This window comes from Podarcis melisellensis (assembly GCF_964234715.1).
Source record: "Podarcis melisellensis genome assembly, chromosome: 1".
Lineage (NCBI taxonomy): Eukaryota > Metazoa > Chordata > Lepidosauria > Squamata > Lacertidae > Podarcis > Podarcis melisellensis.
This window is the reverse complement of record NC_138528.1, coordinates 130,387,918-130,405,080: the sequence shown is the minus strand read 5'-3', so window position 1 is coordinate 130,405,080 and position 17,163 is coordinate 130,387,918. Positions and strand designations below refer to the sequence as shown.

Genomic DNA, 17,163 nt, shown 5'->3' with positions numbered 1-17,163 from the left:
TGTGGACGAGTTAACAGGAGAAAAACTTAAACCAAGTCAAATAAATGTGACCTATTTTTGATTAACCATTAACCGTTTGTGTATCAGGTGTTCTGACAGTGCAATGCCCCACACTTTTGAGGAGGCTAGTCGGATTTCGGAGGCTAGTGGGAAGCCACTCACAGTTCTAGCTGTGGCAAGAAGCATAAACACAAGAGATTTATGCATTAGTATTGGGTCTGGAGGTGTGATAAACCTAATTCCATTTGCAGACACAATATTAAGCAGAGTTGACGGTGGATTATCCGTATAACCTCCTTGATTTACCTATGGTAGATCAGTTCCCAGACTAACCACACAACTATGTATTTTCTTGCCAGTCCACAGCGTGAAGACTTCTTACAGAGTGGCAAGAGGCACACAACTCTCAAAATAAAAACAAAGAAATCTTTATTTCTTGTAAACATAGAAAGCCAAACAGAAAATATCTCTTCTGCTTTGAAGATAATACAAACTGATGTTCTGTATCCAGAATAATATTTTAACATCAGAAAACATCATATGATCAATTTTTAAAAGGGAGACATTTTGGTATCTTGTCAGAAGAGCTGTCATTGATAATACTGAGTGAGCTGAATGCACCTGACTTCCACCATTCATATGTGCTTAGCACCAGAAAGGAAAAAGCAACATTCAAAATAAATTTATTTCTACAAAAATGATTGTTTAATTGCATTGATAAGCCTAAAGACTACAGTTGCACGGACCAGTATATTTTAATATACAATTTTCCAGTGAGTTGGCTGTTCACAGGTACTCTCTTCATCGCCACAAAATCTGTTGTAAGTTGTTTTGGGATCAAAACCCAGAATCTCTCTTTCCTCGTGAATGCGGAAGGAAAATGTTGAGACTGAGGTACCTATAAAATATCTGTGAAGGAATACAGAAAAACGTAAGAGAAGCTTCTACTGCACATTCATTATATGGAAGTCAGATTGTTAGGATGCATTCTGACACCAGCTATCGATGTGTCCAAAGGGGGCCGTGAGAAGAGTACAAGCTTCATGCAAAGAAACCTCCACTTGACACCAATTGTCAAACTCTCCTCTCTGAAACAGCCATGTTAACTAATTCACAAAGTTAGGGAGAAGTTGGTTGCTTAAACAGTTGCACTGTAAACCATTTAAGATGCTATGCCTGCTGAGTCAAACACAGACATACGCAGAAATTAGCAGTTAAACCCTGAACACCTGCAGGTCAAAGAATCTCAGGCAGCAATGCTGAGAATGTTACACAAATATCCTTACCTGGAAAAGACAGTCCTGGCCTAGATGGGCCGGTGGCTCCACTCAGCAGAAGGCACTTCTGATAAAGCAAATTTTAAAGATGGGTGCCAATCTGAATATTTTTCCTATGAATTATTTTTGCATATCACGGTATGAGTGAAGTTGGCCTAACTTGATATAAAACATAACTCTCAATCAGTGGCATGCGGTCGGTGGACCGGGGGAAAACTAGGCTCGTCTCCTAAATGTTCCGCCAGTGCCTCCTTCCCAAAGCCTAAGAAGCTTCTGCCCAGCTTAGCGAGGCACAATGCTCGCTCCCTGCAAATCGCCCTCACAAAGCTGGCCATAAGCCTCTTCCTTAGGGTAAGCACATTCGTATGCATGAAGACTGCTCTAATAGAAAAGTAAAACAAAAACAACACACAAACCATAGTCACCTGGCATGTGCACATATCCACTGATCAATAATTGCTATTCCTCCATCTTTGTAGAGTTCCAGCTCCTCCCAATTAGGTTCAAATCTCACCATCTCTGGAAGAAGTCTCTTCAACTCTTCAGTCTCTGAAAAGCGACACTACGTCAGTGGCCTTCAGCTGGTCCCCACTCTAAAGGGGGTCACACTAGAAGCAAAACTACCATTTTCTTCCTGCTTATTTAAGTGTTGATGTTTTTAATAAAGAGAAATGGGCACACACAGTAAAAAAAAGGGAGTCTAAGGGTGTCCGGAGCTGAAGATCTACTGCGGTAGATCACTGTCCTGTAAAAACATTTAATTCAGGGGCAAGCCATCAGCTCACAAAGCCCTTTCTAGTGGCCTACAAAAGCCTCCCACATATTGTCCAAGGTAAAGGCAAAGAGACCCCTGACCATTAGGTCCAGTCACAGACGACTCTGGGGTTGTGGCGCTCATCTCGCTTTATTGGCGGAGGGAGCCGGCATACAGCTTCCGGGTCATGTGGCCAGCATGACTAAGCCGCTTCTGGCGAAACCAGAGCAGCGCACGGAAACGCCGTTTACCTTCACACCAGAGTGGTACCTATTTATCTACTTGCACTTTGACGTGCTTTTGCACTGCTAGGTTGGCAGAAGCAGGGACCGAGCAACGGGAGCTCACCCCGTCACGGGGTTTCGAACCGCTGACCTTCTGATCAGCAAGCCCAAGAGGCTCAGTGGTTTAGACCACAGCACCACCCGCATCCCTATTGTCCAAGGTACTGGAGAACAAATAAATATGCACAGCAGCTGCAGTGCCTGCGTAAATTCAGTTTACAACAAAAGATTAAAGTATTGGGTTTTGTTTTTTAAAAGCTACATACCCTTCGCAATGGCATCAGTGGCTACATAGACTCTCTGAAGTTTATGCAACTTCAAGAGGCTTCGGATGGTCTCCACCGCTCCCTGGATGCTAGGCACGTCATTTCTGTGACCCCAGATGAAGTCTTTGCGCCTGAGGTGGGCTCCAAGATAGGGCCCCCCTATGGCCGTACCCAGCTTTACCTAGCACAGAAGAACCAGTACATGCTGAAACTGAAATAAAATGGCATTGATTCAGTGGGAAAACATCGTGCAGATAAACACACGTTCCCTAGCATTGTTAAAGGAAGAAGTCTAAGATGCTAATTGGTCAGTGCTTAGCAGAACTTTGCAAAGCTCCAAGTCCAGCCTACCAACCATCTATTTTCAGAGTAATAGGCTTTTTGGTGACACTTTCTTAAATAAAAAGGTGATACCATCAGCTCTTTTGATTCTGATTACTGTATTTTTAACACCTGTAAGCCACTTGGGGGCTTTTGTCTGGAAAGCAGCAGAAAATGCTGCACCGGGTGACTGGTTGTCTTGCTCCTCTTGAGCAATTCCCAGCAGCTGAGCCGCTGCCTTCTCCTCCTTCCTTTGGATTTTTAACTGTTTACCAGACTGGAGAGTTGATTTTTTAATTTTTATTTTCAATCTGAACAGGGAGTGGGCTCTTTCCACATGAAGGGAAGCAGCAGCTCCTTACAAGTAAGGCAGAGTAAGTGGCTCAGTCGAGGTCCTATTCACTGATGAGAACCAGAATTCCCAGAAAAGCCAATGTTCCCTTTCTATAGCACATCTCATCACACTTGAAAACACATGGGCTCCATTCCTTTATATGAGCCTCATATAGTCACTCCCAACAGAAATGCAGTTAAAACAGAAAATAGCTAAGCTTAAATATTCAGGCAAACCTATTTTACCTTCATCTTTGTCCAGTCCTCAGAATACTGTGTCCTGTCCTTCTCATCAGTAGAATTTAAGAACTTGGTCCTAAACATGTCCCCCACCACACGAAGATGCTTAGCAAAAACCATACTTCGACGAGTCTGCCACAATAAATAAATAAAATAAAATGATAAAGGACTAAAGTTCTTCCAAGATCTAAAACAAAAATTCTTTAAAGGCACAGTCCCAATGTTATTTAGCGCCACACAGATTAAACCAGATGTATCCAACAACACAATTTAACTACTGGAGAAGCAAAATTCAATGGATGGATTTTATACGCATATTACGGAAGCACCCTATAATCCAGTTTTTATGTAATACAGTTTGAAATTTAATTACTGAAAGGATGGGATAGTCACTCTACCAAAACCCTAAAATATTAATCCTGCAGTATTTGAAATACTTCATTCTAGGTGAAGATTTAGAAGCTGTGCTAAATTTGCTCTCTTAGCTTCAGAATGCCTTGCCAAAATCAATTTAAATAAATTAGGATTAGTTGTTCTGGATATGCATATGACCTGAAAACAAGAACTGGCAAGACTACTTGATATAACAGGATATATATAAAAAAAATACCTAAGGATCTCCCTGACGGAAAAAATCCAGGTAAACTGTACAAGTATAAAGAACTAAGACAATGCATTAGCAGCACCAAGTGTGAGAACAGTTTATGGATTAGCTTGGATTATTAAAGGATGGTTTTGGTCAGGTAAGGATAATCTATGATTTGATACAGACTACTGTGGCCTATTTATTTCATTGGAACTGCAACTGGATAACAGGAAGGTAATATACTGCAAGTTAACTTTAAAAATGTGTAATGTGATTATAGGAGAAGACAGCATAGATCTTCCTTCAACGGAATTTTGGTGCATTACCATACCTTTAATTCAAATAATATTCTGGGATCATTTATAAAATAATTGCAGTAAATGTTTACATTTAAGGATTTGGAAGTAAGTGGAAGTGCCTAGAAAATGCCAGGTTGTATATATCCTCTTTTCTTAATGGTACCTATGCCATACAAAATGCCTTGAGACGCTGTTTGCCAAGGGGCAAAAAAATAAGTGGATCATATGGGAAAGACGGCTAGAAAATACTTACATTCCAATAATCTTTGCCACCATAGTGGTCATGAAGAAGATTTTCAGCTCGGTCTAGCATCACTGACCTACTAAAAATGATAAAACCAAGTGTAAAATAGCAAAATAGCTTACATCAATTTATAGTTTAAGGAAGCAGAGAAGTCCATGGATGCACAAAAATGAACACTGCAATTTCTTTTTCGGGGGGTGGGGTGGGGGAAAATTGAGAAACCTTTCTTAACCCCAAAAATCCTAAACCCAGCTCAACAATTGGCGTTCTGTGGAGGAAATGTTGATCACGTACTTTGGCGACACGTTGTTTCTGGCTTGTAATTAAAGACAGGTGGGCACCATCAATGTGGGACAGATAATTTTCCAGTGCTTTGATTTTCTATTTTTCCCCCCTGTTTCGTAAGTTAATTGGTAAGAATGCATGGATGTTAATTGTAAATACAGTATTAGATGAGCTCAGCAGTTAACATTTCATTTCTATACCAAATGAAAGTAAAATAAAAGGCTACATTAATTTCTCAGTCTAGGATATTATATTTTTTCAAAAGAAAATTTACCTATCCAAATTAGCCAAAGTTTGCATATGGTAATTTGGATTTTCCTCAGTGGAAAATTTCACAGTTCAAGATTTCTTGGGGAGGGGAATCATTTACAAACTGAGGGCTTCTCTGCCTTAGTGGTGCTGCAATACGTTTCAACGTGAGATTACAAAAAACACAAACCTTCATACTTGTTAAGAGTGAAAGGGGGTGTGGGGGGGTTAAAGGTTGCGGGGGTGTGGGGGGGGTTAAAGGTTGCCTTTCTCTATGCAAAGCAAATATGTAAACATATGAGATAGAAAATAATAGATTGTGTCTGACCGAGCAGAGATGTTCAAAAGGAGAGGAGCTATGACAGAGGCAGAGCCCTGGACAGATAAACAAGCCACATTCATCCCGCGTGTTTCTTCGTAGCCCCAGAACCATCCCCTATAAAACAAGATGGAAATCATTAATAGATTGGCATCTACAATATGATAGAAATTAGAACAATCTTGCTGATGTGAACACAGTCAAAGAAATCTTTTTATTATTTTTATCCTCTTGCAAGTCTGAGCTCATTCCGAGTTTTAGCCTGCCTGTCACCCTGCAATTGTTAGCTACTCGTGTATACTCCTCCTTTGTGATTTCCCCTTTCTTCCACTTCTTATACACACCATTCTTAAATCCCAGCTCATCCGTAAGCTCCTTATGCAGCTGCGCCAATTTCTTTAGATGTCTCACACTTTTCTTTCTTGTTGAAACTGTCTGCATTTGGGCCCTCAATATTTCTCCTTTTAGAAACTCCTATTCATCTTGGACTCCCTTCTCTTTGAGTATTTCTGATCGTGGAATTTCATTCATTAGTTCCTTAAACTTTTTGAAATCAGCCTTCTTAAAGTTGAAAGTGCATGCCTGAATGTACTCAGCTTTCCCTTGCATCTGTATCATGAAACCCAGGACACGACCACTTCCTCACAAGTTTCTGAGTACTTCCACTTTGTATTAAAAGCTCCAATTTGTCTTGATTCCCATACTCTTTGCATTTGTGTAGACAACTGAAACCATGAGTTACTCCAACTGTGGTTTTGTTACTGGCTAACTGATCCTTAAACAATCCCCACCAAAGTGTAAGAAAAAAAATCAGCTGATGTGGCCAGAGTATTGATATAGGTAGCAATATGTAACAATTTATGTAACAATATAGGGACTCGGGTAGTGCTGTGGGTTAAACCACAAAGCCTAGGACTTGCTGATCAGAAGGTCGGCGGTTCGAATCCCCGTGACGGGATGAGCTCCTGTTGCTCAGTCCCTGCTCCTGCCAACCTAGCAGCTCGAAAGCACGTCAAAGTGCAAGTAGATAAATAGGTACCACTCCGGCGGGAAGGTAAACGGTGTTTCTGTGCGCTGCTCTGGTTCGCCAGAAGCGGCTTAGTCATGCTGGCCACATGACCCGGAAGTTGTACGCCGGCCCCCTCAGCCAATAAAGCGAGATGAGTGTCGCAACCCCAGAGTCGGCCACGACTGGACCTAATGGTCAGGGGTCCCTTTACCTATGTAACAATAGCAGCATTGGCTATGTTTTTGGACTATTTAAATTTCCGTGCTGTTAACCATTCTGTGTTTTATTGTAAACAGAATGGAAGATGCCCATCTTTAAAAATAAATAAATATTTTTCATTTAGGAAGAGCATGCTGATGCAACAGTAATAAAATTTCATTGAACAAAAGAGAAACTGTTTTAATGTTAAAAATTCCAATGAAAGTTATTTTCAGGGGGGACATTTAGGGACTTGTGGATAAAATATCTGCATTCTAGGTGCCCAGCTGTAATGATAATGCAACTACTATTATAGAAGATTACCTGTAGTATTTATGTTTGTCTGTCGAATACATTAGTTGGTCAATACATGGCCTTTCATCTATTTTCTCCTCCCAAGTCCCATCTTTCCATCCTTCAGCATAACTTTGCAAAACATACACCTGATCAATAAAGGGTCCACCTGACTCTGAATAATGGAACAAAAATCAGCACATGAGTATAACATCTATATGTATTTCATTTTATACAGCAGATATCAAGTGGAGCAATTAGCATTCTATCTAGCTGCATACAGTTACTTCCAAAGTAATTATCTACAGAAACCAGAATGTCAGTTAATAGAAAGGAGGTTTGAGTTGGAGCCCTGTGAATCTGGTCACTGCAGACAAATAATCCGGAGAAGATTCGGAAGAGAACTACAGGTTATCTCAAATGTTTCTATAAAAAGCACCTTTTGATTTTATTAAGTTGGCATGAACCTCAACCCTGTGCCAATTCAAGAAATACACTGACACAATCCCCAACAGGTGTCCATCCAGACTGTGTTTAAAAACCTCTAGCGGAAGAGACAACATGACTTCCAAGGCAGTCTGTTTCACTGCCCGCAACTCATCCCATCACAAAATTATTTCTGATGTTTGGCTTAGCTTAAATCCCCTTCCTTGTAATTTAAACCATTGCTTCTAGTCCTACCTACAAATCTGCTCCATCATCTGTATGATGCAGCCCTTCAAATAAGACAGGCTGCAAGACAGAAGCAGGAACGAAACTGTGCATGGATGCAACTGGAGGAGAAGCCACCAGTATGCCAACTGCAAAAATGGGTGCCACATTAACAAAAATCTGTATCTTCTGTTTCTCCAGGCAACTATGGTCATGCCCAAATAAGATATTATTGTTTAATTTAATATTTGCTAAATGGCATGCACATGCAATTGTGCAACAGCAAGCATGCACCTACTAATATATTTTAGCCTTCATAATAGTAGATATCCCTCTACCCCCTGAGAGATAGTGGTGGTGAGAAAGGTAACATATCCTCATTTGGAGTTCTGCTTTAGAAATGTTATCAATTTCAAACACCTCATTTAACTGAATGCAAGCAGAAAAGCCCACCACAAAACTACTTCAAGATTGCATAGAATACTGATTATTTAATAGTAATATTTTACCTGCAAGAAACTCTTCGTACTCAATAACTGGTATGTTTTTGCTGAGGCTGGGAACATCAAAGAATTCAAACCAAGGAATTCGGATCTGATGAATGTCAGGGCTCTGCCAGTGATAGAGACGCCCCCAGGGAGGCAGAACCAATACCCAGGCTTCATGTTTCAACAAAGTTTTTATAAGAGAAGCAACTCTTATATAGACATCTCTGCGGAGGTTGAAACCTTCCGGTGGGTTTACATCATACAAAAGATACCTGGAGATAACAAAATAAAGTTACTTGAAAAAGCTAAAGAAAAGTCATGATTTGTAATCTCCAGTGACTTCCTAGTTCTGAATAAGGCAGATACACAGTCATCTGTGCTTTTGGAGGATACAGAGTTTGGGGTACAATCTTCTCCCCTGGTGAAAAACAGTGGGGACTAAATAGAACAGTGGAGTCATAACCACTTCCGGAGCCCATCTGCTTGTGCCAGCCAGGATGGAAGGTGTGGGAGAGCAGGAAACAAGCAAATGCCCATTCAAATAAGTATTAAGCAACCTGGACAGTTTTTAAAGTGTTTAGCTTTGTTTTACTAAATACTAGTAAAATAAACATGATAAATTAGATCACACTCTGAATTTAAACTGAATTTTCTGATGCAAATCCTTCTAATTCAGACCCCCCCCCCCAGAAAATCTCCATCACTGCCAGTAGTTGGGACTGGCTTAGGGTGCAGCAGCAACTTGGCTGACTCATGTCCAACCCCCACCCACTTTCTTCATAGGTTTATGCCGGCCAAGTTGGGTGGATGGAACAGGGACCTCCATGGTGGCAGAGTCTCTTCACTAAGCCAGGATGAACAAGGCACCTGCCTCCTCCAAGAGTTTGGATTGCTCTGTTCACCATCTGGGAAGGGAATCTTAGAACAGAAGGAAGACAACCATTCTAAGGGGGAACTTTCCATCCAATCGCTTTCTGCATCTACCCAGACTACCCAAGCTGGTGTCTATTTAGTCAACACCAAGTGCATGACCTATACTGTATTTCCTCTTCTCAATGGCAGAGCACACACTTTGCATGCAGAAATCACAACCACTGGCATCTCCTGGACGGGGAGTCCTGGACAGCTGCTGCCAATCAGTGTCAATAAAGCAGACCTAAGGTGGACCAGGGGACACGGGTGGTGCTGTGGGTTAAACCAGAGCCTAGGGCTTGCCGATCAGAAGGTCGGCGGTTCGAATCCCCACGATGGGGTGAGCTCCCGTTGCTGCTCCTGCCAACCTAGCAGTTTGAAAGCACGTCAAAGTGCAAGTAGATAAATAAGTACTGCTCTGGCGGGAAGGTAAATGGCGTTTCCATGCGCTGCTCTGGTTCACCAGAAGCGGCTTAGTCATGCTGGTCACATGACCCGGAAGCTGTACACTGGCTCCCTTGGCCAATAAAGCGAGATGAGCACCACAACCCCAGAGTCGGCCACAACTGGACCTAATGGTCAGGGGTCTCTTTACCTTTAAGGTGGACCAGAGGTCTGATTTACTTTATGACAGCTTCCTATGCCCTGCTGTTCATATACAGTTGTACCTCTGCTTACTTATCCCTCCGGTTATGTAAATTTTGGGATACATAAGCGGCAAACTGGGAAGTATATTTCCAGGTTTTTGCCATGTGCACAGAAGTGGTCTCTCCAGGTGTGAAAACCTCGGGATCGGGCCGGACCTCCGGAATGGATCCCGTCCGCAACTGGAAGGACCACTTTATTCTCATAAGTTTTATAAATACTAACTGCTGCTTCTCATACTAATTTATTTCCGTTTCCAGAGAGAGGGCAGCTACTGCTTTTTTGTGCCAATGAGAGGAATTTTGCAGTGGGCCCAAATTAGCTGAGTGTTTGCAGAATCTCCTGAATTGTAAGACCCTTTAGCTACTGCCCCTTCCCATCTGTTTAAGACCATTGCACTGAGTTGGCCCTTCCTAGCTCAAAGCCAGGCTTTACATTTCCTACGCTTCAACTTCCCTGCTCAGGATGGGACCCTTTAAACTCTGTTCAACCCGGGATAACTCGCTATTCAGATATCCTCTGCTGCCTATAAATACATGAATTTTTTTTAATAAAGAAAAAAATCTGTTAGATCAGTTCGAGGGTAGATTCCCACGGGAGTCGCTTCCTGTTCGCCTGAGGTACCATAAGAGACGCCGAGCTGACGGCGGAGAGGCGCCTGCGAGGGATCCCGAAAGGCCCCCTCGCCGGACCCTGGCTGGCGGGGCCGGGGCGAGAGACGACCGGCGGCCGCCCTCCCGCCTGGCCTCCCTCGGGCGCCTCGGCGGCCGCCCTGTCCCTCCGGCCCTGGCGAGGCCTTTCCGCCCGCTCGCCTTTCCTCACCGTCTCCGGGGCGCGGCGGCGGCGGGCAAGGAGGCCGCGCCGTGTCCCGCGCGGAAGGCGGCCTGGTGGGGCGGCTGGGCGGCGGCGAGCGCGATCAGGACGAGGAGCGGCGGCGGGAGGCCGGGGAGTCGCGGGGCCGCCATGCGCGCCGGGCGGGGCGGAGGAGGAGGCGGCCCCGGAGCTCAGCCGCTCCCGCCTTCGCTCTCCCCCCGCGGGCGATGCCGGCCAACGCGGACCGCCGTCCGCCGCTCCCTCCCAGAGACCCGCCTGCCGGAGGGCGGGCAGGCAGGCAGGCATGGGCCGTCGCCTGGGGGGCGTCGCCAGGAGAAAGCGGCTCCCCGAGGCAGGCGGCGCCGCCCTCGCTTTTCCCTCTGGCCGCTTAGCCCTCCGCCTGGGCGACCTGGCGGGGTGTTGTTGGGGGTTCAAGGAGGGGGGAGACCCAGGCCGCCAAGGGGGCAGAGAGGCAGCCCACCGACCCATCTCCCCCAGCGTCTCCCGGTTCTTCCTCCCGGCCAGCTCATCTCCTGCTGGACGCAGTGTTTACCTGAGGGGACTCCTGTCTTATGCGTCTCCTTGCTGGCTGCAATCATCTGCTGGATTTTTTCCCTCAAGGTACCCTGAGCATTAATGCAGACGGTACCAGTGCAAATGAACAGAAAACTGCTGATGCTCTCGTAGATGACCATGTGCAAGGCCCTGACCCAATGACTGTTGCACCCACCCAACTTCCATCTGGTTTCTTGCGATCCCCAAAGGAAGTCAAAAGTTCAGCGGAAGAAAAGGATGAAGAAAACACGCCCCAGCAATTCTTTAACGACCTTCAGAAATGTGCATCTCCCAGTGTTGTACTAGACCTTGCTTCAAAATTTCAAGATGCTCCAAAGTACGCCATTACAGTGGTGCCTCGCAAGACAAAATTAATTCGTTCCGCAAGTCTTTTCGTCTTGCGAGTTTTTCGTCTTGCGAAGCACGGTTTCCCATAGGAATGCATTGAAAATCAATCAATGCGTTCCTATGGAAACCGCCTTCAGACCAGGTCCGGGGACAGTCTGTCCCCCGACCTCTTCTGAAGGCCGGCGGGGGGCAAAAGTCTTTGCTCCCCCCCCCCGCCTGCCTTCCCGGGACAGCGGAGACTTCTCCACTGTCCCGGGCGATCTTAAAATGCTGGCGGGCGGCAGCGAAGCCTTCGCGATCTAAAAGCCCCCGGGAAGGCAGGCAGGGGGGGACAAAGACTTTTGCCCCCCGCCAGCCTTCAGAAGAGGTCCTGGACCTCTTCTGAAGGCAGGCGGGGGGGGGGGAGCAAAGACTTTCGCCCCCCGCCCGCCTTCAGAAGACCTCTTCTGAAGGCTGGCGGGGGACAAAAGTCTTTGCTCCCCCCCGCCTGCCTTCAAAAGCCATCCGGGATAGCGGGAAGCGCTTCCCTGCTATCCCGGACTGCTTTTAAAATGCTGGGGGTGGGGAGCAAAGCCTTTCGGCCCCTGCCGGCCTTCCTGGACCTCTTCTGAAGGCCGGAGGGGGGGGGGAAAGGCTTTGCTCCCCACCGCCAGCATTTAAAAGAGGTCCCCGGAGATTTCCCTATGGGCTTGCTTCTTGCGAAGCAAGCCCATAGGGAAATTCATCTAGCGAAGCGCCTCCAAAACGGAAAACCCTTTCGTCTAGCGGGTTTTTCGTCTTGCGAGGCGTTCGTCTTGCGGGGCACCACTGTACTGTACCTGTCTTGCCACTATGCGGATGCTCACAAAAAAGCTCTCGGAAGATCAGAAACGTTATGAGAGACGGTTGATATTTGAGCACCCTCAGTTTAGCCAGCTGGGTCAGTGTGTGATGCAGGAGGCCAAATACATGTGGGGTGATGACTTGGCATACAGCCTGCTAGCTGTGGTGAAACTGGGAGTCCCACAGAACACCCGTTTGGTTCAGACCTTGCTGAGGGTATGCCAGGTAAGTCACAGAAACTCTGTAGTCTTGCACTGAACATAATAGTGAATTGAGCTCCAGACTTGTCATTGGGGCCATTCATCTGGCATGGGCAGGGAAACTCTAGCAAGCTAAACTAATGATTTTATAATGAATACTTGGGTTTTCAATGTGCTCCCACATACATTCTCATAATCGTGTAAAATAGGTCGTAAAGGTAAAGGGACCCCTGACCATAAGGTCCAGTTGTGGCCAACTCTGGGGTTGCGGCGCTCATCTCGCTTTATTGGCCGAGGGAGCAGGCATTCAGCTTCCGGGTCATGTGGCCAGCATGACTAAGCCGCTTCTGGCGAACCAGAGCAGCGCACAGAAACCGAGGTAGGAGTCCCATGATTCAGAGGCTGGCGCAAACGGCGGTAGAGGCACAAGTGAAGCCATGATTCCGATGCTGGCGTGAAGGGCGATGGATGGAACACAGTGCTCTCGCCAGAACAGTCAGCTCTGAATTGGTTCTGTTCAGTGATTTCGCTCAGTGATTCAGCTTAATGATTCAGCTCAGTTCAGAGGGGGATGACCGCATCTGGCTGTGCTCTGATGTCCATCGATCCCATCCTCTTTGCCAGTGTTAAGTTGTGGGCGAACATATCAGACGACACAGCGATTCTTCCAAAGCAGCTCTTTATTTGTAAGCTGGAACAGAACTGACTGAGGAGCTCAGTCAGCCTGCTTATATAGAGCTCCAGAACAATGTAACTGTTGCCATTTTCTAAAACTATCCAATCACTGAACGTCACTTTTGATCCTTCATTTGCATCCCCTTTCCATCCTAAGCTCTGCATCATGACCTCCCTCACCTAGAAGCTCCACACCTGAGTCTGTAAGATCACTTCTTCTTCACTCTTGTTCCTCTATGGCAGGCTTCCTCCAACTTGGCCCTCCAGATGTTTTAGGCCTACAACTCCCATCATCCCTAGCTAGCAGGACCAGTGGTCAGGGAAGATGGGAATGGTAGTCTCAAAACAGCTGTGGGAGAGGCAGCAGACTGGCGCAAGTCCCATGCTCCTGTTTCAGACCGCAGGGAACCTGCAGGAGCCTAAGCCACCATGTCACTCCTCAAACGCCCGAGCCTTAATAATGGCACTTTTTGCATCCATCCTAACTGCTCCCTATACCATCCGGGTAACCTTCCATTTCCAGTTAAGCACACCACGAGTCACTCCTCCCCGTCAGCTGCCCTACAGCTGGGGGGGGGGGGGAGGCAGCAGGGGAACCTTTTGGGGAGCGGCGCCTGCGCACGCCCAGAGTGCTGCCTGGGATTTGTCACCCCTCTTAGTGGTGGCACACAGGGCGTAGCGCCCCTGCCGCACCCCCGTTGCTACGCCCCTGCCAAGAAGCATTTCTTCTAGAATCCAGAAGAGCTGGATGTTGATGGAAAAAGCTGATAATTCCGCCTATTTTTTATAACAGTTGAAAAGAACAAATCAGCAGAAGGAAGCCAAACGCCAGCTGTCCCCAACCAGATTTCCCCACCTGCCACACATGTAAGTTTTCCTGAAACAAAAAATTCCTTCCAGTAGCACCTTAGAGGGCAACTAAGTTAGTTCTTGGTACGAGCTTTCGTGTGCATGCACACTTCTTCAGATACACTGAAACAGAAGTCACCAGACCCTGTTTGATGATGTTGGGGCCAGTATGATGTTGGAATCAATGGATATGGGACAATTATTTATAAGAGGAAGAAAAGCGATTTATTCAGATCAAAAGGCGAAATTAATAGTAAAGAATGTGCTAACAGAAAATATTGAAATTACGAAAGGTACAAGACAAGGGTGTCCTCTGTCACCATTATTATTCATAACAGTACTGTAAGTCCTCCTAAAATGTATAAGGAAGACAGAAGAAATAAAAGGGAGGAAGTTGGTCGGAAGGAGTATAAAGTAAAAGCTTTTGCAGATGACTTGGTCCTAACAATGGAAGAACCACTAACTAGTGCTAGAGAAGCACTAGAAAAAATAGAACAGTTTGGACAAGTAGCAGATTTTAAATAAAATAAAAAGAAAACTAAAATGTTAGTTAAAAATATGAAACAAGATTTGGTGGATATGTTGCAAGAACAGACTGGTATAGAAGTAGTAAAGAAAGTTAAATACTTAGGAATTTGGTTAACTCCAAAGCATATAAATTTATTTCAAGATAATTATATACCAGTGTGGAATGGAATTAAAAGAGATTTGGAAGTGTGGGGTTGGATTAAACTATATGGGGCAGGATTTCTGTTATTAAAATGAGCGTGCTACCAAAAATGTTATTTTTGTTCAGTCAATTCCGATAATTAAAGATTATTATATTTAAAGATTGGCAAAAAGTAATTTCAAGATATATCTGGAAGGGGAAGAAACCAATAATTAAATTTAAATTACTAACAGATATCAAAGATAGAGGGGGCTTCACTCTGCCACATTTGAAATTGTATTATGAAGCATCGTGCCTCTGTTGGTTGAAGGAATGGATGTTGTTAGAAAATACTGATCTTCTAGATTTGGAAGGATTTGACAATAGATTTGGTTGGCAGCATATTTATGGTACGACAAAACAGAAGTTCATGAAGCATTTGGAAACCACATATTCTGAAAATCTCTATATGAAGTTTGGGATAGGTATAAAAACCTATTAGAATGAAAAACACCATGGTGGCTGTCACCTTTGGAGGCAATGAGTGTGAAAAAAAATAATATGAGTAAAAATTGGGCCACCTATGAAATGTTAGTGAGCGAGAAAGGTAACAATTGGAGAATAAAACCTTATGAAGAGGTTAAAGGATATGTAAATGATTGGTGGCACTATCGCCAAATCAATGAAATATTCAAAGAAGATTCAAAGAAAAATGGATTTGGTTATACTAAACCAAAATTTGAAATGGAAATATTAAACGATGAAGTTAAAATATTATCAGAAATGTATAAATTTCTATTGGAATGGCATGTGAAAGACGAAGAGGTTAAGTCGGTGATGATACATTGGGCTAAGGATTTTTTGCATCTTTTGATCTTTTGCAGATATGTAGTGGGGAAGTCTCTTGCAAGTGAGGCAGAATTGGAAATAAATATTTGTTATCTTAACATGTAATTATTATTTTTTAGCAATAACAAATGGGCTCCTTTTGACCCTTGTGGACAATTTCAAGGAACATGAAAGAGCATCAGACCACAAAATGAACAATTAAAAGAAGATGAGAAAAAGCAGCAAAGCTATTCTGTGGCTTGTGGGGCTTCCCGGGTCCGCTGGGCTTCCCGCGTCCTGGAAAGTCGGCCTGTGTGAAGAAAATGAGACTAGGCTGAGTAGATTAGGCCTTGCCTTGCCTTCGCCCCGCCCCCTGCCCACAGCTGATTGGCCAGCTGGGTTGGGGGCGAGGCAAAGGCAAGCCAAGGCTGAATCGACTTGGCCTCGTCTCATTTTCTTCACCTAGGCTGACTCTCCGGGCTGCTGAGGAGGCCTGCCAAGGCCACTGCCTGGCCTGTGCACCCCCTTCAGGCCCAGTCCCCCTCCAAAAAGCCTCTGCTGCCCCCAAAAGTGGAGCGCATGGGACAAAGGGAATAAAATGGTTGCTGCCCTTCTCTCTATCTGAGCTGGCTCCCTGCCTGTTACGTTACGTTCGGGGAAACTGTGTGGGGTTCCTCTCTGTGTCAAGTCTTCACGCTGTGCCCGCGCGCACCTGCCTACACTCAGGTATTCATGGGTTTCTTTTCCTGAGTACAGTGGTGCCCCGCAAGACGAATGCCTCGCAAGACGAAAAACCCGCAAGACGAAAGGGTTTTTTGGTTTTTGCGACGCTTCGCTAGACGATTTTCCCTATGGGCTTGCATCGCAAGACGAAAGCCCATAGGGAAATCTCGGGGACCTTTTTTTAAATGCTGGCGGTGGGGAGCAAAGCCTTTCCCCCCCCCTCCGGACTTCAGAAGAGGTCCAGGAAGGCCGGCGGGGGCGAAAGGCTTTGCTCCCCACCGCCAGCATTTTAAAAGCGGTCCGGGATAGCAGGGAAGCGCTTCCCGCTATCCCGGACGGCTTTTGAAGGCAGGCGGGGGGAGCAAAGACTTTTGCCCCCCGCCCGCCTTCGGAAGAGGTCCAGGACCTCTTCCCAAGGCGGGCGGGGGGCAAAAGTCTTTGTCCCCCTGCCTGCCTTCCCGGGGGCTTTTAAATCGCCCCGGGACAGCTGAGAATTCCTCCGCTGTTCCGGGGCGATTTTAAAATGCTGGCGGGCGGCAGCGCTGCCGCCCGCCAGCATTTTAAGATCGCCCTGGACAGCGGAAAAGTCCTCCGCTGTCCCTGGGCGATCGTAAATTGCTGGCGAGCGGCAGCGAAGCCTTCGCTGCCGCCCGCCAGCATTTTAAAAGCCCCCGGGACTGGGGCTTTTAAAATGCTGGCGGGCGGCAGCGAAACCTTCGCTGCCGCCCGCCAGCATTTTAAGATCGCCCCGGGACAGCGGAAAAGTCTCTGCTGTCCCGGGAAGGCAGGCGGGGGGGAAGCAAAGACTTTCGCCCCCGCCAGCCTTCAGAAGAGGTCGGGGGACAGACTGTCCCCAGACCTGGTCTGAAGGCGGTTTGGTTTCCATAGGAACGCATTAATTGATTTTTAATGCATTCCTATGGGAAACCGTGCTTCGCAAGACGAAAAACTCGCAAGACGAAAAGACTTGCGGAACGAATTAATTTCGTCTTGCGAGGCACCACTGTAATGGGCTGTGTTTTTGAAGCTGCAAACAAATCAACAGGG

At 45.8% G+C, this 17,163-nt stretch overlaps 1 protein-coding gene and 1 long non-coding RNA gene across 3 annotated transcripts; one reads left to right on the top strand and one right to left on the bottom strand.

Annotated features, from left to right (window-relative positions):
* Positions 1-412: 412 nt before the first annotated feature.
* On the bottom strand, positions 413-10,631 carry POFUT2 (protein O-fucosyltransferase 2). 2 transcript variants are annotated; one of them, XM_081892252.1, is made up of 9 exons: positions 10,477-10,631; positions 8,119-8,369; positions 6,989-7,133; positions 5,467-5,574; positions 4,614-4,683; positions 3,482-3,607; positions 2,582-2,762; positions 1,703-1,826; positions 413-909 (listed from the first exon to the last, which is right to left on the bottom strand). In XM_081892252.1, exons 1-9 carry the CDS (start codon positions 10,617-10,619, stop codon positions 756-758), a joined length of 1,302 nt encoding a protein of 433 aa, XP_081748378.1. In that variant the 5' UTR covers positions 10,620-10,631; the 3' UTR covers positions 413-755. The 2 variants fall into 2 exon arrangements, with proteins under 2 accessions (XP_081748378.1, XP_081748379.1); XM_081892253.1 differs by having other exon boundaries at positions 4,614-4,680.
* LOC309363498 lies at positions 8,376-10,199 on the top strand. The gene is made up of 2 exons (XR_014165368.1): positions 8,376-9,258; positions 9,612-10,199. It is a non-coding gene; the product is annotated as an uncharacterized lncRNA (long non-coding RNA).
* Positions 10,632-17,163: the final 6,532 nt, after the last annotated feature.

What these genes read in the sequence shown, in the direction of transcription:
- POFUT2 (XM_081892252.1), bottom strand. Translation starts at nt 10,619, where the DNA reads ATGGCGGCCCCGCGACTCCCCGGCCTCCCGCCGCCGCTCCTCGTCCTG. An exon ending in CTTTTGAACATCTCTGCTCG is followed by an intron (nt 4,684 to 5,466) that starts GTCAGACACAAT and finishes TATCATTTTTAG; the next exon opens with TAGGTCAGTGATGCTAGACC. An exon ending in GTGGCAAAGATTATTGGAAT is followed by an intron (nt 3,608 to 4,613) that starts GTAAGTATTTTC and finishes TTATTGTGGCAG; the next exon opens with ACTCGTCGAAGTATGGTTTT.